The 21,966-nt window shown below is 37.5% G+C and overlaps 4 protein-coding genes across 4 annotated transcripts; all 4 read left to right on the forward strand.

The window, feature by feature from the left end:
- Window positions 1-2,604: 2,604 nt before the first annotated feature.
- Window positions 2,605-3,579, forward strand: LOC134880448 (olfactory receptor 2AT4-like). Its single transcript, XM_063907388.1, has one exon. The coding sequence runs from the start codon at window positions 2,605-2,607 to the stop codon at window positions 3,577-3,579; it is 975 nt and encodes a 324-aa protein (XP_063763458.1).
- Window positions 3,580-8,115: 4,536 nt separating this feature from the next.
- Window positions 8,116-9,090, forward strand: LOC134880611 (olfactory receptor 2AT4-like). Its single transcript, XM_063907605.1, has one exon. It carries the CDS (start codon window positions 8,116-8,118, stop codon window positions 9,088-9,090), a length of 975 nt encoding a protein of 324 aa, XP_063763675.1.
- Window positions 9,091-11,365: 2,275 nt separating this feature from the next.
- Window positions 11,366-12,340, forward strand: LOC134880494 (olfactory receptor 2AT4-like). Its single transcript, XM_063907448.1, has one exon. The coding sequence runs from the start codon at window positions 11,366-11,368 to the stop codon at window positions 12,338-12,340; it is 975 nt and encodes a 324-aa protein (XP_063763518.1).
- A 2,275-nt stretch (window positions 12,341-14,615) lies between these two features.
- LOC134880495 (olfactory receptor 2AT4-like) lies at window positions 14,616-15,590 on the forward strand. The gene has a single exon (XM_063907449.1). The coding sequence runs from the start codon at window positions 14,616-14,618 to the stop codon at window positions 15,588-15,590; it is 975 nt and encodes a 324-aa protein (XP_063763519.1).
- Window positions 15,591-21,966: the final 6,376 nt, after the last annotated feature.

Below are 21,966 nucleotides of genomic sequence, written 5' to 3' on the forward strand. Positions count from 1 at the left end.
AATAATTACAATTTGATATACGAGCAAAAATAAATTGATACACTGACACATACGTTTCCATAACAATGAAATATAGGTCTTCCCTAAGTAAATCAGTATTATATTAAATCTCAAATCCATCTTAATAAAGTGTTACGAAAAATAGTTTGCGACATTCAATATTTTTGGCTACATAGATTCATCGAGGGAAATTTGTATCTAGTATGGTGGCATCAAATTAAAAGTTTAATTTCAGTTGTCTGATGTGTGATGTAATACCTAAGACAAACTAGGCAATACTTATGTTTTCTATTTTTGAAGTAGGGTATTTATTCTGTATTTTATATTGCAAAATATCACGATATGTATTCAAATTTAAAACATGCATTGCATAAACCGTGAGAAGCGCCCTTCAGGGAGGAGATTGCATATTAATCGGATGTCAGGCCTTGCTAACATCCACACATTGACAACAGCCCTGTTGTTCTTTAACCACAACGTTGAATTAACTGTCTATTTCAAAAATATTGCTGCTGAAATGGAAAGACAAAATAATTAAAAAGTTGGTTGGCTGCACTTCCAATATAAAGGGTAAAAGAATAAATGGGAACATATCTTTCATTTGAAAGTAACACATTTTGTTTAACTACGTTACAAGCAAAAGTCCTGCATTGAAAAAGTTCCTTGTAATTAAATGTAAGTATTAGCAAAGTACACTTACAATATCAAAAGTCAATTCTATACTGACTTTATACTGTATTATTTTAATGTATCTGATGTTACTGTTGAAGTTCATCCAAGTGAAGCTAGTAAGTACTATTAGGTTGTTGTAGTTTTTTATTAGGTCTCAATATGTTAATTAGTTCTACATTGTCAAATAAATAAAGTGTAGAAAAAGTTAAACTTTTCTGTCGTATTCTTTAGCCAATATAGGTTTATGTGCATAGTCATGATTAAACATCTTCGCAAACATCTACACTGCCTTAGAACATAGAGGCAACAACACAAGTTCCAAGAGGGAGTTAATTAGCTATTTGTGTGTGTGTGTGTGTGTGTGTGTGTGTGTGTGTGTGTGTGTGTGTGTGTGTGTGTGTGTGTGTGTGTGTGTGTGTGTGTGTGTGTGTGTGTGTCAAAGTGAGGATGCAGGCCTGTCTGTGTACCTTAGGCTGTGTCAAAACAGTCTTATGCTGTTTGTCACTATGTTTCATATTCAGGCTTATCTTCTGTATTCTGTTTAACCAATACTTTTTTTCGTCTAATTTGTCAGGGAAAATGGAGGACACCAGACTAATGCTATAATTTTGATTTTCAAATATTCCCTTTTTTTTCCACTCATTGAATGCATGGCAAATGAACAAGTCCCAAAATCTCCCAAAAAGACTCCTTATTTAGCTTATCTTTTCCAGCCAAAAGTAAATTCACAAGAAGAAATTAAAAGTAAATTAGTTTTTTTTTTCAAACACCCTCATACCTTAGAAGCCTACGGTCCAGAAGCTTTTTCGAATAGTGCATGATTACAAAAGTAAAGTGAATGACCATGTAAGGCTTTAAACATGATCACAATAAACCTGATAATTAGTGTCATGAAAGTGCTTTGTTTAAAAGCTACGGCCAAGTCATTGGGCCTAAGTCTAAGAATGTTCCTCAGCTAGAATAAAGAGTAGAGTAGTGCTGGTCAAGACTCAAAGTCTGGTCCATAGAAAGTCCTACATGATGGAGGGTAAATTTAACAGAAGGGAATAAAAAAGCAACACCATCTAACACAATGTATTGGCTTCAACAAAAAGCAACCATCCCGAATACCAAAGAAGCTGTAACCAGTCATTTTTCCAATTTTTTATTTACTCTTTTCAGGCTAAACTCCTCAGAGTGTTTTTCAGTTATTGAAAAAAGCCTCATCATGGCCTTTAATTGCATTTTAATTCACTGTGGTCTCTGCTCCATTAATCACTGGGGATATTAACACTCCCCCCTCAGTATTACATTAGGTACACATTGGGTTTCTGTTAAGGTACAGTTGCTTACTCCTTTAGGATTTATAATTTGTTGGTATTATTAAATTAATCTTTCAATAACTGTTAGGAGGTTACTGTTCCTGCATAGCATTTCCCCAGTGACCAATGTATTGTTATTTACTCTGTAAGATAATAAGAGATTAATACCTGGCAAGAAATCAGAATTTGTTTGTCGTTCTTTAGCTGTGTCTGATGTATTTCTATATGATTAATAAGAAAACTGCCATTAGTGTGGCTAAGAGGAATTAAAGGCAGACTGATTGTGAGGGATCCACAGAGAATAAAGAAAGGATGAACATAAACCTTCATCACAAGGTAAAGTCTTTTTAAGAGCTGAATCAGCGGGTGATTCAGAATATGCTGCCAATCTATTTGAGAAAGGTAAGTGTAAAAGGTTGAGCCTTATAAGTCTTACAGGAAAAATGAATGCTTTATTTATTCTACTGTAATGCATAACTGTTATTACAAAGTGTGTTTAACAGAAAAAGAACCATTTGCTTCACTGCTATTGTTTAAATGTCAGAGATTATGTTAATGAGCCTAATCTTATATGTTGAACAAATTCCCTTATATTTCCTTTACAGTGTGTTTAGGACATTTCTAGTCCATCATGGCAGAGGGAAATCATAGCACTGTGACTGAATTTATCCTAACTGGCTTCCCTGGACTTCATCCAGAGTACCAAGACCTTGTTTCAGCAGTATTGTTCTTTGTTTACTGCTTAACTTTGACGGGCAATGTAACAATTCCTTATTTATTTGCCATGGACCACAGCCTTCATAAGCCGATGTATTATATAATTCTGAATCTGTGCACATGCGACATTCTCTTTAGCACAACCACTTTACCTAAGATCATCAGCAAGTATTGGTTTCATTCAGGAACTATTTCATTCACAGCTTGCTTTGTCCAAATGTACTTTGTTCACTATCTTGGCACAGTGAATTCCTATATTCTCTTCCTGATGGCTTTAGATAGGTATTTAGCGGTCTGCCATCCTCTCAAATATCCCATTGTTTTTAAAAGCCACACTATCCTAATTCTCAGTATTACGGCGTGGGTTATCGCTCATGTAGGCCCTTTAATGATGGTTATTAGGGCATACCCTCTTCCCTACTGTGCCTCAAACATAATCAACCACTGCTTCTGTGATCATATTGGTATAACAATCCTAGCATGCACTGACAGGGCCCCTTATGGTTTCCCTGCTTTTGTGAATGCGATGGTTATGTTACTGGGACCTCTGGCATTCATAGTGTTCTCCTATTGCTGTATAATTATAGCAGTACTTAAGATTGCAAATGTACAGGGTCGCATAAAGTCTCTGTCCACTTGCAGTACGCAACTGATCATAATCTCTCTCTACTATTTACCACGATGTTTTGTATATTTGGCCAGCAATGTTGGCATTACGTTTAGTGCTGATGTGCGAATAGTAATCATCATGATGTATAGCCTTTGCCCCCCCATGATTAATCCACTTATATACTGCTTAAGAGCTAAAGACATGAGAGAAAGCTTGAGGAAACAATTACACAAAACAGCAGTTCTTAAAAAAGCACAAGTTTCAGCTATCAGTGACTGATGACATTTTTTAATGTCAATATTATTTTCTGGGACTGAAACGTTTCAAGAAACATACTGACAGGGACAAATTTAAAGCCAAAAATGTACACATATATGGTTTTGCATTGTTGATAAATGAGAACTGTTCGCCATATCAATAGGAGTTCTCATTCTGATGTTTGAAGATACATAGCCAACTGTGATTTTGTTGCACTTTTGCATATTTATACTCTTACTTAGGTGAACTTTGTTTTGAATAAGACATGTTAGAATATTACTTAGGTTAGAAACAGTGTTTGATTTTTTAATTAAAGCTTGAGTTTGAGCATTATAGCAAACAGATCACAGGCTTGATACAAATACAGTTGCTGCAGAGTTTGGTGAAAGGCAATGACAAAAAAACATGATAAGCGTATTTTATCATTTCATATCGACAGTAAATGTGTATGTTTCTCTTTGTTCATGTTTAGGGTGATGTAAACAATCATAAATAATCACTTTTCTGTGTGTTCAATGTACACTTTTTTTGTTATGTGATTGTAGCCCGTATAATATATACAATTCAAATAGTTGTTTTTTATGTCATGTACTTAATAAAATATTATTTTTACTCAACACTTTACTGGTTATGCTCACCTGATGAACTACATTTGAAAAAGAGGGATATTGCATAGCTCAATGTATAATAAATAATAACAAAGCTTTATTTATATAGTATGCACTTTACGTGATGGGCCAGTCTATTGTATCCTTACAGCAGAGACAGATCTATTTTGAGATGATTTGAACAGGAAAGTAGTGCAGGTTATGCCCACGACATGATGAACATTTGAAAATCAAATAAAAGTACTATTTAAATTCTAAATCAAGAAATTCTCAGACCAATTCAATATCCTTAAAACATTAACTTTAAATCTGGAAACGTTTGTCCTTTATGTCTGGTGGCCTTGAGAAATTTCAATCAGCTAGCTGGACCAGATATATCAAAATATAAATGTTAAAAGGCAACAGCACAACATAGGAATGACAAACAGACAAAATGCTAAAACAATTGTCGTTACATTTTTGATTTGATTTTGTTAATAGTTAATGCAATATTTCAAAAGGAGACATGTTGTAGGATAAGCTTTTTCTGCACGCCTTTTTAAAATACCATTTCAGACAATAGGAGAGGAGACAAAATGAAGGAAGCTGTAGAGACAGACAGCGCTTGACATTAAGCTGTTTCAGACATTCAGCCACAATGTTTTACAATCCCAATAGACTTGCTAGCTTCTGTTAAAAGGAAAATTGTGAAGAGACTCCAGACTAACTTTTCCCACTACTTTCCTGGAGGTAATCACAATTAAATCATGAATGTTATGGTTTTCCTTTTTCTATTGATGGTGGTTATTGGTAATTCAAATGAATGTTGTGTTTTTTTATCATCTTTTTTTTGATGAAAATAGTTATTGGCAACAATCCCAGATACCAAAGAAGCTGTAACCAGTCATTTTTGCCATTTTTTATTTACTCTTTTCAGGCTAAACTCCTCAGAGTGTTTTTCAGTTATTGAAAAAAGCCTCATCATGGCCTTTAATTGCATTTTAATTCACTGTGGTCCTCTGCTCCATTAATCACTGGGGATATTAACACTCCCCCCTCAGTATTACATTAGGTACACATTGGGTTTCTGTTAAGGTACAGTTGCTTACTCCTTTAGGATTTATAATTTGTTGGTATTATTAAATTAATCTTTCAATAAATGTTAGGAGGTTACTGTTCCTGCATAGCATTTCCCCAGTGACCAATTTATTGTTATTTACTCTGTAAGATAATAAGAGATTAATACCTGGCAAGAAATCAGAATTTGTTTGTCGTTCTTTAGCTGTGTCTGATGTATTTCTATATGATTAATAAGAAAACTGCCATTAGTGTGGCTAAGAGGAATTGGTAGCACTTTATAATAACCATTCCCTATAAATGGTCAATTAATGGCTTATTAATGAACAACTAATGGCTTATTTAAGTATTTAGAAATGATATAATGATAGTTAGTTAATTATTGTTAACCGTTACTAAGCTATTTATTAATGGTCAATTAATGGCTTATTAATGAACAACTAATGGCTTATTTAAGTATTTAGAAATTATATAATGATAGTTAATTATTGTTAACCGTTACTAAGCTATTTATTGCAAGTACTTTGCAAACCATTTACAATATTTTGTCAGATGGCCATTATAAAGTTGCAGCTGGTGATAGTTACACCATATTGATTGCTAATGAGTAATTTGTAGAGTGTATATTAGTTATCTATAAGAATTACCAAGATGGTCATTCTAAAGTTGCCACCGATGGGAATTCATTAAAAGTATGTTGTCTGTAAACCATCTATAAACACTGTCAAGATGGCTATTCTAAAGTTGCCATCGATGTGAAGTTATTGAAAGTATGTTGTCTGTAAACCATCTATTAACACTGTCAAGATGGCTATTCTAAAGTTGCCATCGATGTGAAGTTATTGAAAGTATGTTGTCTGTAAACCATCTATAAACACTGTCAAGATGGCTATTCTAAAGTTGCCATCGATGAGAACTGCAATTGGTATTGCATGGCCAACGGTAAGTTTAGGGGCTTAAACTTACCGTTGGCCATGCTGAGTCTAGCTCATGGTCTAGCTACAAATGCTAACAGGAGTGACAGCGCGTCTGACTGACTGGGAGGTCGCACAACGCTGGGAGAGGTATGTATCATCTCGTCTCACTTCTGAGAAGAACATATTTCATTGGTAAAGTACGGTGGACTGTTTCTTTAAAGGGCCTATGTCCAGTTTGTTGTGCTATTGTTCTCTGTCTCTCACTCTCACACACACACGCGCACATTTATTAAAGCGATCCAACGGAACTTGTCAAAAAGCCCATTATGGAGCTCCCCCTACAGGCTTGGAGGTAATGTACGTTTACGACACTGTCGGCCTCTCTCTTTCTCTTCCTTGCTTCATCAGTCAACGTCTTCTTTTTCTTCGGTGCCTCTGCCATGATGATGTACTGACAATGCTGCGCTTGCTTCTCCTTATACCTGGGTGCGTGGAGGGGGTCTATTTGTTATTGCGGTAGGTGTGCCAGAAAGCAAGTCGAAGTACTTCCGCTCATCTCCCGGCCCGGTCTAGCAAAGTTACATAGCGCAGTTATCTCACCTCAGACCCCCGATGGGCATGAAAGAGAGGCAAATCGTCATATTAAAAGTCATTCTAGCCGCTCAATTTTTTTCAAGCTGTTATTTTAAGGTACAAATGCTACATTGGATCGCTTTAAAGGAGGGTTGTTATTTGTGTCAAGACCTCAATATTTTTTACTTGTTTTTTATTATTTTTAATCGGCGAGTCATGTTTTGGTTACTTGCCATATATGTTTGTCTTAACTTCACTTTAAGTTCAATAAATGTCTGAACCTGACCGTGAAATCAGCTCTTATGTCTGTTAATACTATTAATCTATCATTTTTAGTGTCATTTGCAATTTAACCCATTGATTTATATTTTGCAATTGCAGTTCTCATCGATGGCAACTTTAGAATAGCCATCTTGACAGTGTTTATAGATGGTTTACAGACAACATACTTTCAATAACTTCACATCGATGGCAACTTTAGAATAGCCATCTTGACAGTGTTAATAGATGGTTTACAGACAACATACTTTCAATAACTTCACATCGATGGCAACTTTAGAATAGCCATCTTGACAGTGTTTATAGATGGTTTACAGACAACATACTTTTAATGAATTCCCATCGGTGGCAACTTTAGAATGACCATCTTGGTCATTCTTATAGATAACTAATATACACTCTACAAATTACTCATTAGCAATCAATATGGTGTAACTATCACCAGCTGCAACTTTATAATGGCCATCTGACAAAATATTGTAAATGGTTTGCAAAGTACTTGCAATAAATAGCTTAGTAACGGTTAACAATAATTAACTAACTATCATTATATAATTTCTAAATACTTAAATAAGCCATTAGTTGTTCATTAATAAGCCATTAATTGACCATTAATAAATAGCTTAGTAACGGTTAACAATAATTAACTAACTATCATTATATCATTTCTAAATACTTAAATAAGCCATTAGTTGTTCAATAATAAGCCATTAATTGACCATTTATAGGGAATGGTTATTATAAAGTGCTACCGAGGAATTAAAGGCAGACTGATTGCGAGGGATCCACAGAGAATAAAGAAAGGATGAACATAAACCTTCATCACAAGGTGAAGTCTTTTTAAGAGCTGAATCAGCGGGTGATTCAGAATATGCTGCCAACCTATTTGAGAAAGGTAAGTGTAAAAGGTTGAGCCTTATAAGTCTTACAGGAAAAATGAATGCTTTATTTATTCTACTGTAATGCATAACTGTTATTACAAAGTGTGTTTAACAGATAAAGAACCATTTGCTTCACTGCTATTGTTTAAATGTCAGAGATTATGTTAATGAGCTTAATCTTATATGTTGAACAGATTCCCTTATATTTCCTTTACAGTGTGTTTAGGACATTTCTAGTCCATCATGGCAGAGGGAAATCATAGCACTGTGACTGAATTTATCCTAACTGGCTTCCCTGGACTTCATCCAGAGTACCAAGACCTTGTTTCAGCAGTATTGTTCTTTGTTTACTGCTTAACTTTGACGGGCAATGTAACAATTCTTTATTTATTTGCCATGGACCACAGCCTTCATAAGCCGATGTATTATATAATTCTGAATCTGTGCACATGCGACATTCTCTTTAGCACAACCACTTTACCTAAGATCATCAGCAAGTATTGGTTTCATTCAGGAACTATTTCATTCACAGCTTGCTTTGTCCAAATGTACTTTGTTCACTATCTTGGCACAGTGAATTCCTATATTCTCTTCCTGATGGCTTTAGATAGGTATTTAGCGGTCTGCCATCCTCTCAAATATCCCATTGTTTTTAAAAACCACACTATCCTAATTCTCAGTATTACGGCGTGGGTTATCGCTCATGTAGGCCCTTTAATGTTAGTTATTAGGGCATACCCTCTTCCCTACTGTGCCTCAAACATAATCAACCACTGCTTCTGTGATCATATTGGTATAACAATCCTAGCATGCACTGACAGGGCCCCTTATGGTTTCCCTGCTTTTGTGTTTGCGATGGTTATGTTACTGGGACCTCTGGCATTCATAGTGTTCTCCTATTGCTGTATAATTATAGCAGTACTTAAGATTGCAAATGTACAGGGTCGCATAAAGTCTCTGTCCACTTGCAGTACGCAACTGATCATAATCTCTCTCTACTATTTACCACGATGTTTTGTATATTTGGCCAGCAATGTTGGCATTACGTTTAGTGCTGATGTGCGAATAGTAATCATCATGATGTATAGCCTTTGCCCCCCCATGATTAATCCACTTATATACTGCTTAAGAGCTAAAGACATGAGAGAAAGCTTGAGGAAACAATTACACAAAACAGCAGTTCTTAAAAAAGCACAAGTTTCAGCTATCAGTGACTGATGACATTTTTCAATGTTCAATATTACTTTCTGGGACTGAAAAGTTTCAAGAAACATACTGACAGGGACAAATTTAAAGCCAAAAATGTACACATATATGGTTTTGCATTGTTGATAAATGAGAACTGTTCGCCATATCAATAGGAGTTCTCATTCTGATGTTTGAAGATACATAGCCAACTGTGATTTTGTTGCACTTTTGCATATTTATACTCTTACTTAGGTGAACTTTGTTTTGAATAAGACATGTTAGAATATTACTTAGGTTAGAAACAGTGTTTGATTTTTTAATTTAAGCTTGAGTTTGAGCATTATAGCAAACAGATCACAGGCTTGATACGAATACAGTTGCTGCAGAGTTTGGTGAAAGGCAATGACAAAAAAACATGATAAGCGTATTTTATCATTTCATATCGACAGTAAATGTGTATGTTTCTCTTTGTTCATGTTTAGGGTGATGTAAACAATCATAAATAATCACTTTTCTGTGTGTTCAATGTACACTTTTTTTGTTATGTGATTGTAGCCCGTATAATATATACAATTCAAATAGTTGTTTTTTATGTCATGTACTTAATAAAATATTATTTTTACTCAACACTTTACTGGTTATCCTCACCTGATGAACTACATTTGAAAAAGAGGGATATTGCATAGCTCAATGTATAATAAATAATCATAAAGCTTTATTTATATAGTATGCACTTTACGTGATGGGCCAGTCTATTGTATCCTTACAGCAGAGACAGATCTATTTTGAGATGATTTGAACAGGAAAGTAGTGCAGGTTATGCCCACGACATGATGAACATTTGAAAATCAAATAAAAGTACTATTTAAATTCTAAATCAAGAAATTCTCAGACCAATTCAATATCCTTAAAACATTAACTTTAAATCTGGAAACGTTTGTCCTTTATGTCTGGTGGCCTTGAGAAATTTCAATCAGCTAGCTGGACCAGATATATCAAAATATAAATGTTAAAAGGCAACAGCACAACATAGGAATGACAAACAGACAAAATGCTAACATAATTGTCGCTACATTTTTGATTTGATTTTGTTAATAGTTAATGCAATATTTCAAAAGGAGACATGTTGTAGGATAAGCTTTTTCTGCACGCCTTTTTAAAATACCATTTCAGACCGTAGGAGAGGAGACAAAATGAAGGAAGCTGTAGAGACAGACAGGGCTTGACATTAAACTGTTTCAGACATTCAGCCAAATGTTTTACAATCCCAATAGACTTGCTAGCTTCTGTTAAAAGGAAAATTGTGAAGAGACTCCAGACTAACTTTTCCCACTACTTTCCTGGAGGTAATCACAATTAAATCATGAATGTTATGGTTTTCCTTTTTCTATTGATGGTGGTTATTGGTAATTCAAATGAATGTTGTGTTTTTTCATCATCTTTTTTTTGATGAAAATAGTTACTGGCAACAATCCCAGATACCAAAGAAGCTGTAACCAGTCATTTTTGCCATTTTTTATTTACTTATTTCAGGCTAAACTCCTCAGAGTGTTTTTCAGTTATTGAAAAAAGCCTCATCATGGCCTTCAATTGCACTTTAATTCACTGTGGTCCTCTGCTCCATTAATCACTGGGGATATTAACACTCCCCCCTCAGTATTACATTAGGTACACATTGGGTTTCTGTTAAGGTACAGTTGCTTACTCCTTTAGGATTTATAATTTGTTGGTATTATTAAATTAATCTTTCAATAAATGTTAGGAGGTTACTGTTCCTGCATAGCATTTCCCCAGTGACCAATGTATTGTTATTTACTCTGTAAGATAATAAGAGATTAATACCTGGCAAGAAATCAGAATGTGTTTGTCGTTCTTTAGCTGTGTCTGATGTATTTCTATATGATTAATAAGAAAACTGCCATTAGTGTGGCTAAGAGGAATTAAAGGCAGACTGATTGCGAGGGATCCACAGAGAATAAAGAAAGGATGAACATAAACCTTCATCACAAGGTAAAGTCTTTTTAAGAGCTGAATCAGCGGGTGATTCAGAATATGCTGCCAACCTATTTGAGAAAGGTAAGTGTAAAAGGTTGAGCCTTATAAGTCTTACAGGAAAAATGAATGCTTTATTTATTCTACTGTAATGCATAACTGTTATTAAAAAGTGTGTTTAACAGATAAAGAACCATTTGCTTCACTGCTATTGTTTAAATGTCAGAGATTATGTTAATGAGCCTAATCTTATATGTTGAACAAATTCCCTTATATTTCCTTTACAGTGTGTTTAGGACATTTCTAGTCCATCATGGCAGAGGGAAATCATAGCACTGTGACTGAATTTATCCTAACTGGCTTCCCTGGACTTCATCCAGAGTACCAAGACCTTGTTTCAGCAGTATTGTTCTTTGTTTACTGCTTAACTTTGACGGGCAATGTAACAATTCTTTATTTATTTGCCATGGACCAAAGCCTTCATAAGCCGATGTATTATATAATTCTGAATCTGTGCACATGCGACATTCTCTTTAGCACAACCACTTTACCTAAGATCATCAGCAAGTATTGGTTTCATTCAGGAACTATTTCATTCACAGCTTGCTTTGTCCAAATGTACTTTGTTCACTATCTTGGCACAGTGAATTCCTATATTCTCTTCCTGATGGCTTTAGATAGGTATTTAGCGGTCTGCCATCCTCTCAAATATCCCATTGTTTTTAAAAGCCACACTATCCTAATTCTCAGTATTACGGCGTGGGTTATCGCTCATGTAGGCCCTTTAATGATGGTTATTAGGGCATACCCTCTTCCCTACTGTGCCTCAAACATAATCAACCACTGCTTCTGTGATCATATTGGTATAACAATCCTAGCATGCACTGACAGGGCCCCTTATGGTTTCCCTGCTTTTGTGTATGCGATGGTTGCTTTACTGGGACCTCTGGCATTCATAGTGTTCTCCTATTGCTGTATAATTATAGCAGTACTTAAGATTGCAAATGTACAGGGTCGCATAAAGTCTCTGTCCACTTGCAGTACGCAACTGATCATAATCTCTCTCTACTATTTACCACGATGTTTTGTATATTTGGCCAGCAATGTTGGCATTACGTTTAGTGCTGATGTGCGAATAGTAATCACCATGATGTATAGCCTTTGCCCCCCCATGATTAATCCACTTATATACTGCTTAAGAGCTAAAGACATGAGAGAAAGCTTGAGGAAACAATTACACAAAACAGCAGTTCTTAAAAAAGCACAAGTTTCAGCTACAATTGGCTAATGCATTTTTCAATGTTCAATATTACTTTCTGGGACTGAAACGTTTCAAGAAACATACTGACAGGGACAAATTTAAAGCCAAAAATGTACACATATATGGTTTTGCATTGTTGATAAATGAGAACTGTTCGCCATATCAATAGGAGTTCTCATTCTGATGTTTGAAGATACATAGCCAACTGTGATTTTGTTGCACTTTTGCATATTTATACTCTTACTTAGGTGAACTTTGTTTTGAATAAGACATGTTAGAATATTACTTAGGTTAGAAACAGTGTTTGATTTTTTAATTAAAGCTTGAGTTTGAGCATTATAGCAAACAGATCACAGGCTTGATACGAATACAGTTGCTGCAGAGTTTGGTGAAAGGCAATGACAAAAAAACATGATAAGCGTATTTTATCATTTCATATCGACAGTAAATGTGTATGTTTCTCTTTGTTCATGTTTAGGGTGATGTAAACAATCATAAATAATCACTTTTCTGTGTGTTCAATGTACACTTTTTTTGTTATGTGATTGTAGCCCGTATAATATATACAATTCAAATAGTTGTTTTTTATGTCATGTACTTAATAAAATATTATTTTTACTCAACACTTTACTGGTTATCCTCACCTGATGAACTACATTTGAAAAAGAGGGATATTGCATAGCTCAATGTATAATAAATAATAACAAAGCTTTATTTATATAGTATGCACTTTACGTGATGGCCCAGTCTATTGTATCCTTACAGCAGAGACAGATCTATTTTGAGATGATTTAAACAGGAAAGTAGTGCAGGTTATGCCCACGACATGATGAACATTTGAAAATCAAATAAAAGTACTATTTAAATTCTAAATCAAGAAATTCTCAGACCAATTCAATATCCTTAAAACATTAACTTTAAATCTGGAAACGTTTGTCCTTTATGTCTGGTGGCCTTGAGAAATTTCAATCAGCTAGCTGGACCAGATATATCAAAATATAAATGTTAAAAGGCAACAGCACAACATAGGAATGACAAACAGACAAAATGCTAAAACAATTGTCGCTACATTTTTGATTTGATTTTGTTAATAGTTAATGCAATATTTCAAAAGGAGACATGTTGTAGGATAAGCTTTTTCTGCACGCCTTTTTAAAATACCATTTCAGACCGCAGGAGAGGAGACAAAATGAAGGAAGCTGTAGAGACAGACAGGGCTTGACATTAAGCTGTTTCAGACATTCAGCCACAATGTTTTACAATCCCAATAGACTCACTAGCTTCTGTTAAAAGGAAAATTGTGAAGAGACTCCAGACTAACTTTTCCCACTACTTTCCTGGAGGTAATCACAATTAAATCATAAATGTTATGGTTTTCCTTTTTCTATTGATGGTGGTTATTGGTAATTCAAATGAATGTTGTGTTTTTTCATCATCTTTTTTTTGATGAAAATAGTTACTGGCAACAATCCCAGATACCAAAGAAGCTGTAACCAGTCATTTTTTACATTTTTTATTTACTTATTTCAGGCTAAACTACTCAGAGTGTTTTTCAGTTATTGAAAAAAGCCTCATCATGGCCTTTAATTGCATTTTAATTCACTGTGGTCCTCTGCTCCATTAATCACTGGGGATATTAACACTCCCCCCTCAGTATTACATTAGATACACATTGGGTTTCTGTTAAGGTACAGTTGCTTACTCCTTTAGGATTTATAATTTGTTGGTATTATTAAATTAATCTTTCAATAAATGTTAGGAGGTTACTGTTCCTGCATAGCATTTCCCCAGTAACCAATGTATTGTTATTTACTCTGTAAGATAATAAGAGATTAATACCTGGCAAGAAATCAGAATGTGTTTGTCGTTCTTTAGCTGTGTCTGATGTATTTCTATATGATTAATAAGAAAACTGCCATTAGTGTGGCTAAGAGGAATTAAAGGCAGACTGATTGCGAGGGATCCACAGAGAATAAAGAAAGGATGAACATAAACCTTCATCACAAGGTAAAGTCTTTTTAAGAGCTGAATCAGCGGGTGATTCAGAATATGCTGCCAACCTATTTGAGAAAGGTAAGTGTAAAAGGTTGAGCCTTATAAGTCTTACAGGAAAAATGAATGCTTTATTTATTCTACTGTAATGCATAACTGTTATTAAAAAGTGTGTTTAACAGAAAAAGAACCATTTGCTTCACTGCTATTGTTTAAATGTCAGAGATTATGTTAATGAGCTTAATCTTATATGTTGAACAAATTCCCTTATATTTCCTTTACAGTGTGTTTAGGACATTTCTAGTCCATCATGGCAGAGGGAAATCATAGCACTGTGACTGAATTTATCCTAACTGGCTTCCCTGGACTTCATCCAGAGTACCAAGACCTTGTTTCAGCAGTATTGTTCTTTGTTTACTGCTTAACTTTGACGGGCAATGTAACAATTCTTTATTTATTTGCCATGGACCACAGCCTTCATAAGCCGATGTATTATATAATTCTGAATCTGTGCACATGCGACATTCTCTTTAGCACAACCACTTTACCTAAGATCATCAGCAAGTATTGGTTTCATTCAGGAACTATTTCATTCACAGCTTGCTTTGTCCAAATGTACTTTGTTCACTATCTTGGCACAGTGAATTCCTATATTCTCTTCCTGATGGCTTTAGATAGGTATTTAGCGGTCTGCCATCCTCTCAAATATCCCATTGTTTTTAAAAGCCACACTATCCTAATTCTCAGTATTACGGCTTGGGTTATCGCTCATGTAGGCCCTTTAATGTTAGTTATTAGGGCATACCCTCTTCCCTACTGTGCTTCAAACATAATATACCACTGCTTCTGTGATCATATTGGTATAACAATCCTAGCATGCACTGACAGGGCCCCTTATGGTTTCCCTGCTGTTGTGTATGCGATGGTTGTTTTACTGGGACCTCTGGCATTCATAGTGTTCTCCTATTGCTGTATAATTATAGCAGTACTTAAGATTGCAAATGTACAGGGTCGCATAAAGTCTCTGTCCACTTGCAGTACGCAACTGATCATAATCTCTCTCTACTATTTACCACGATGTTTGGTATATTTGGCCAGTCATGTTGGCATTACGTTTAGTGCTGATGTGCGAATAGTAATCGTCATGATGTATAGCCTTTGCCCCCCCATGATTAATCCACTTATATACTGCTTAAGAGCTAAAGACATGAGAGAAAGCTTGAGGAAACAATTACACAAAACAGCAGTTCTTAAAAAAGCACAAGTTTCAGCTACAATTGGCTGATGACATTTTTCAATGTCCAATATTACTTTCTGGGACTGAAACGTTTCAAGAAACATACTGACAGGGACAAATTTAAAGCCAAAAATGTACACATATATGGTTTTGCATTGTTGATACATGAGAACTGTTCGCCATATCAATAGGAGTTCTCATTCTGATGTTTGAAGATACATAGCCAACTGTGATTTTGTTGCACTTTTGCATATTTATACTCCTACTTAGGTGAACTTTGTTTTGAATAAGACATGTTAGAATATTACTTAGGTTAGAATCAGTGTTTGAATTTTTTAATTAAAGCTTGAGTTTGAGCATTATAGCAAACAGATCACAGGCTTGATACAAATACAGTTGCTGCAGAGTTTGGTGAAAGGCAATGACAAAAAAACATGATAAGCGTATTTTATCATTTCATATCGACAGTAAATGTGTATGTTTCTCTTTGTTCATGTTTAGGGTGATGTAAACAATCATAAATAATCACTTTTCTGTGTGTTCAATGTACACTGTTTTTGTTATGTGATTGTAGCCCGTATAATATATACAATTCAAATAGTTGTTTTTTTATGTCATGTACTTAATAAAATATTATTTTTACTCAAAACTTTACTGGTTATCCTCACCTGATGAACTACATTTGAAAATGAGGGATATTGCATAGCTCAATGTATAATAAATAATCATAAAGCTTTATTTATATAGTATGCACTTTACGTGATGGCCCAGTCTATTGTATCCTTACAGCAGAGACAGATCTATTTTGAGATGATTTAACAGGAAAGTAGTGCAGGTTATGCCCACGACATGATGAACATTTGAAAATCAAATAAAAGTACTATTTAAATTCTAAATCAAGAAATTCTCAGACCAATTCAATATCCTTAAAACATTAACTTTAAATCTGGAAACGTTTGTCCTTTATGTCTGGTGGCCTTGAGAAATTTCAATCAGCTAGCTGGACCAGATATATCAAAATATAAATGTTAAAAGGCAACAGCACAACATAGGAATGACAAACAGACAAAATGCTAAAACAATTGTCGTTACATTTTTGATTTGATTTTGTTAATAGTTAATGCAATATTTCAAAAGGAGACATGTTGTAGGATAAGCTTTTTCTGCACGCCTTTTTAAAATATCATTTCAGACCGCAGGAGAGGAGACAAAATGAAGGAAGCTGTAGAGACAGACAGCGCTTGACATTAAGCTGTTTCAGACATTCAGCCACAATGTTTTACAATCCCAATAGACTCACTAGCTTCTGTTAAAAGGAAAATTGTGAAGAGACTCCAAACTAACTTTTCCCACTACTTTCCTGGAGGTAATCACAATTAAATCATAAATGTTATGGTTTTCCTTTTTCTATTGATGGTGGTTATTGGTAATTCAAATGAATGTTGTGTTTTTTGATCATCTTTTTTTTTATAGTAGTAGTAGTAGTTTTAATTAAATATTTGCTTTGATGAAAAGTTATTAGCGTAAGTTTTCTTTAATATATATTTTTTATTATTATTACTATTATTTAAATTATAAGGGCTAAATCATTTCCTTTTGCTTCCTATTCTGTCAATAGTTACCTGAATTTCTCCATGGGGATTAATACATGTCCATCTTATGTTGTTTAAGTGGTGAGTGATTATTTAAAGGATAAAGAACTAAATTATTGAATTGTTATTAAAATATTTGAAAAAAATTGCGATGATAAAAAATATTCTTGGCATTACTAGATTAATTACTGCTTTCCACACAAATAATCTATGAAAGCAATACAATATCTGCAATATTAATACAGGTTCTGTCACAAACTTTAAACACAAGGTAGTATGACTCAAATGCACGACCCCAGGAGACAGAGTTAAAGTATTAAAAAAATATACTTTATTTCCAAAAAATGCACAACAAAAACAAGAACTCAAGACGCTCACATGGAGGGTTAATAAACACAATGCTGGTACGCTGGTTACTGACTCACAGACAGGACAAGACGAACTGGCACTAGACAGGGGGAGACAGGACTATTTAAACATGAGGTAACAGGGAACAGGTGGAAACAATCAGGGGCGGGGCTAACGCTGACAAGGGCAGTGAGTCAAAAGACCTGGAACGAGACGCAGAAGGTGAGTACCAAAATAAAACAAGTGGGAGACAAGACAAAAATGACTAAACAAAACATAAAACATGACCAACCATAGACCTGGGGCATGATGACCCAAACAAGAAACTTGACACGACTAACATTTTTGACGAGACACAACAGTACCCGCCCCCCTCTAGGGCTGACTCCTGACGGCCCAGGCTGACTTTGATCATAAAAGTCCAGAATAAGGGTCTTGTCCACAACAAAGGTTGCAGCGACCCAGGAGCACGCTTCGGGGCCATAGCCCTTCCAGTCCACTAGGAATTGCTTGCCCCGGCCGCGGACCGCCAGAAGCTTACGGACCTTATAGACTGGACCACCATCGAAGAGCTGGGGCAGTGGAGGGGGCTTGGAGGCGGGGACAAGTGTGCTCTCATGCACAGGTTTGATCTTGCTGACATGGAATGTGGGGTGTACTCTCATAGACCTGGGGAGTCATGGCGCACAGACACAGAATTGATTATCTTGGACACGGGGAATGGTCCCACAAACCTGGGAGCCAATTTCTTGGAGGCAACATGAAGAGGTAGGTCTTTGTTGGAGAGCCAGACCTTCTGGCCCAGTCTGTAGAGGGGAGCAGTCCTGCAATGAACATCTGCTACAGCCTTCATCCGGGCTGAGCTTCTGAGTAGGGCCTGGCGATCCCCGGCCCATATCCGACGGCAGCGCCTGATCATGGACTGAGCTGATGGCACCATTACCTCTACTTTGTTGACCGAAAAAAGTGGGGGCTGGTAGCCATTGGCGCAGTGGAAGGGAGAGAGACCTGTGGCTTGGAGCGAAGAGTCACAGGGACAAACAACAGGTTGGTCGGACACTGGTTGGGCGCCGTGCTCAAAATGTTAGCTTGCTTCACGTCTTATTCGATTTGCCAAGAAAATGCTCCGACCACGCGGTTCAGTGGAAGGATGGTTTTCGGTTCAATAGCAAGTGGTTCTGGGTCATAAAGGCGAGACAGAGCATCCAGCTTCCGGTTCTGGGACCTGGGGCAAAAAGAGAGCATAAAGTCGAACCTACTAAAAAATAACGTGGCGAGAGTTGACGCATTTAGCTTTTTTGATGTGATCCAGGTTCTTATGGTCGGTCCAGACTATGAAAGGCTGCTTTGCCCCCTCTAACCAGTGCCTTCATTCCTCAAGTGCTGTTTTAACTGCTAGCAGTTCTTTATTTCCCACATCATAGTTCTTTTCAGCTGCTGCTGTAAGAACATGCAGAGGGGCAGCAACAGAACTGAAACTTCCAATAAACTTCCTGTAGAAGTTTGCAAATCCTAGAAACTGCTGTACTTTCTTTCTAGAGTCTGGTATAGGCCAATTGTATACTGCACTGACCTTGGCAGGGTCCATCTGTACCTGATTTGGAGAGATGATGTATCCTAGGAAGGACATGGTCTCTCTGTGAAACTCACATTTTTCTGCCTTAACATATAATTGGTTTTCAAGCAATTTCTGCAGAACCTGACGGACATGATTAACATGGGTTTCAGAGTCGGGGGAGAAAATCAAGATGTCATCGAGATACACGAAAACAAAAACATTCAGGAACTCCCGCAAAACTTCATTCACAAATGCTTGAAACACAGCTGGTGCATTGCACAGTCCAAAAGGCATCACTAAATATTCATAGTGGCCACTGGAGGTGTTAAACCCTGTCTTCCACTCATCACCCTCTCTTATTCTAACCAAGTGATAAGCGTTTCTCAAATCCAACTTGGTTAACACCTTGGCAGTCTGAAGCAGCTCGAAAGCAGAGGACATGAGTGGCTGTGGGTAGCGGTTCTTTACCGTAATGTCATTGAGAGGGCTGTAGTCTATGCAGGGTCTCAGTGACCCATGTTTCTTCCCGACGAAGAAAAAGCCCACCCCGGCTGGCGAGGAGGAGGGACAGATAATTCCTGCCTTGAGTGAGGAGGAGATGTAGTTGTCCATTGCTGCTCTCTCCGGTCCCGAAATGGAATATAGTCTGCCTCTGGGGATGGGGGCACCTGTTAGCAGGTCAATAGGGCAGTCGAACGGTCGGTGGGGAGGTAAATATAAGGCTTTCGATTTATTAAAAACTTCCTTTAAAATCATGGTAGCATGGGGGTACCTTCAGCAGATCTGGATAATTAGGATGATCTACCGCAATCCCACCGGGTTCAGCCGATGCATGAACGACCTGCGAGCGTTTGCATCTATTACTAGAGGTCTCTCCCCACCCCTTAATTTTCCCGGAGCGCCAGTCAATGTGGGGATTGTGTATTTTTAGCTATGGGAAACCCAATATAACTGGGTGCTGAGCAGATTGGAAATTGCATTGTTTCTGTATGGTCCTTATTTATAATGATCTGAATGGGTTCTGTGCAGTGAGTAACAGTGAACAAAAGGCGGCTGTCTAAGGCACTGGCATAAATGGGTTTTTTATCTGCAGCCGTTGGACTAAACCAGTCCATTAGGCTTTCATCAGCCCCTGAGTCTATTAATACCCCTTGGTCAATGGCCTGATCATTAATAAAGAGTTTTACCTGCATTACATGACGAGGAGGAAAGTCTGTGGACAGCTTGCTCACCAGCGCCCTCCTCCTGGCTGGACTGGTTCTTTTAACGGACAGCAGGCGAGTTGGCGGTCCTGCTGGCCACAGTAGAAACAGCAGCCCTCTCGCAGACGGCGCTGCCTCTCCTCCTGAGACAGCCTGGTCCTACCCAGCTGCATGGGTTCCCCCGAAGCAACCGGAGGCACTGTCCTCTGGGGATCCAAAGTCATGGACGGGAAGGGCCTTGACTGGGAGGATTGACCCCAGTGCGCCAGCGCTCCTGCTCCCTCTCCCGAAGACGATTGTCCAACCGGATGGACACGGAGATAAGGGAGTCTAGGTCCGGTGGCACGTCCAGAGGAGCCAGCTGGAAAGCCCTATCCTGAATGCGTCGAGGAGTGCTGGAGTGTTCCACCCGCTGTCTGCTGCCGCCGTGCGGAACTCAATGGCATAATCAACCACCTGACGGTTAAGCTGATGCATTTGCATGAGTCTTCTGCTGGATTCCGTGGCAGGCGATGAGTGGTCGAATATGCGGCTCATGGTTTCTATGAACTCGGGGAGTGAGTAACAGATCATGGACTCTCTGGCCCATTCTGCGGTAGCCCAGGCTGCAGACCTCCCAGTTAAATGGGACACGATGAAGGCCACCTTGGCATGGTCAGATGAAAAAGCTGCTGGGTTGTGTTGAAAATGCAGGTCGCACTGCACAAGGAAGGCTCTGCAGTTGTTGTAGTCTCCGGAAAATCTCTCCGGGAGAGCCAGACGCAGTGATGATGAAGCAGCCGGGATTGAGATGGGAGCACCAGCAGGAGTATCGGCTGGAGAGGAGTCAGCAGCAAGGCGAGGTCACCGGTGAAGCAGTCTGCTGATGAGCGAGGAATTGATGCATCTGCACCGTAAGGTATTGAATCTGTGAGTTGATGGAGTCTTGGATTTCGACCTGATGTCCTGCAAGGTCTTTGACTCCTTGGCTGATTGAGCCCAGCTGCTCCTCATGCTGGTAGATTTACTCCTTGAGCTGACAGAGTAGCGTGAAGCGTCTTCGGGTTGGCTGAGTCCATTGTGGCCAGTTCGTTCTGTCACAAACTTTAAACACAAGAGTAGGACTCAAATGCATGACGCCAGGAGACAGAGTTAAAGTATTAAAAAAATATACTTTATTTCCAAAAAATGCACAACAAAAACAAGAACTCAAGACGCTCACATGGAGGATTAATAAACACAATGCTGGTACGCTGGTTACTGACTCACAGACAGGACAAGATGAACTGGCACAAGACAGGGGGAGACAGGACTATTTAAACATGAGGTAACAGGGAACAGATGGAAACAATCAGGGGCGGGGCTGATGCTGACAAGGGCAGTGACAGGGAGTCAAGAGACCTGGAACGAGAAGTAGAAGGTGAGTACCAAAATAAAACAGGAAGTGGGAGACAAGACAAAAATTACTAAACAAAATATAAAACATGACCAACCATAGACCTGGGGCATGATGACCCAAACAAGAAAGTAGATACGACTGACATTTTTGACAAGACACAACAGGTTCTGCACAGGATCCGCAATCAGATTAAATCTGGTTATATTTAAGAAAACATGTACATTTTTTGCTGGATTAACAGTCACGCACTAATATTTACTCCTACAGTATTCCTAATACGTAAATGTAATTAAGACATAATGACAGGCAAAGTAATATTAATGAGATAAGCTCTGCTTGGTGCACA

This window comes from Eleginops maclovinus, chromosome 18 (genome assembly GCF_036324505.1).
Source record: "Eleginops maclovinus isolate JMC-PN-2008 ecotype Puerto Natales chromosome 18, JC_Emac_rtc_rv5, whole genome shotgun sequence".
Classification (NCBI taxonomy): domain Eukaryota; kingdom Metazoa; phylum Chordata; class Actinopteri; order Perciformes; family Eleginopidae; genus Eleginops; species Eleginops maclovinus.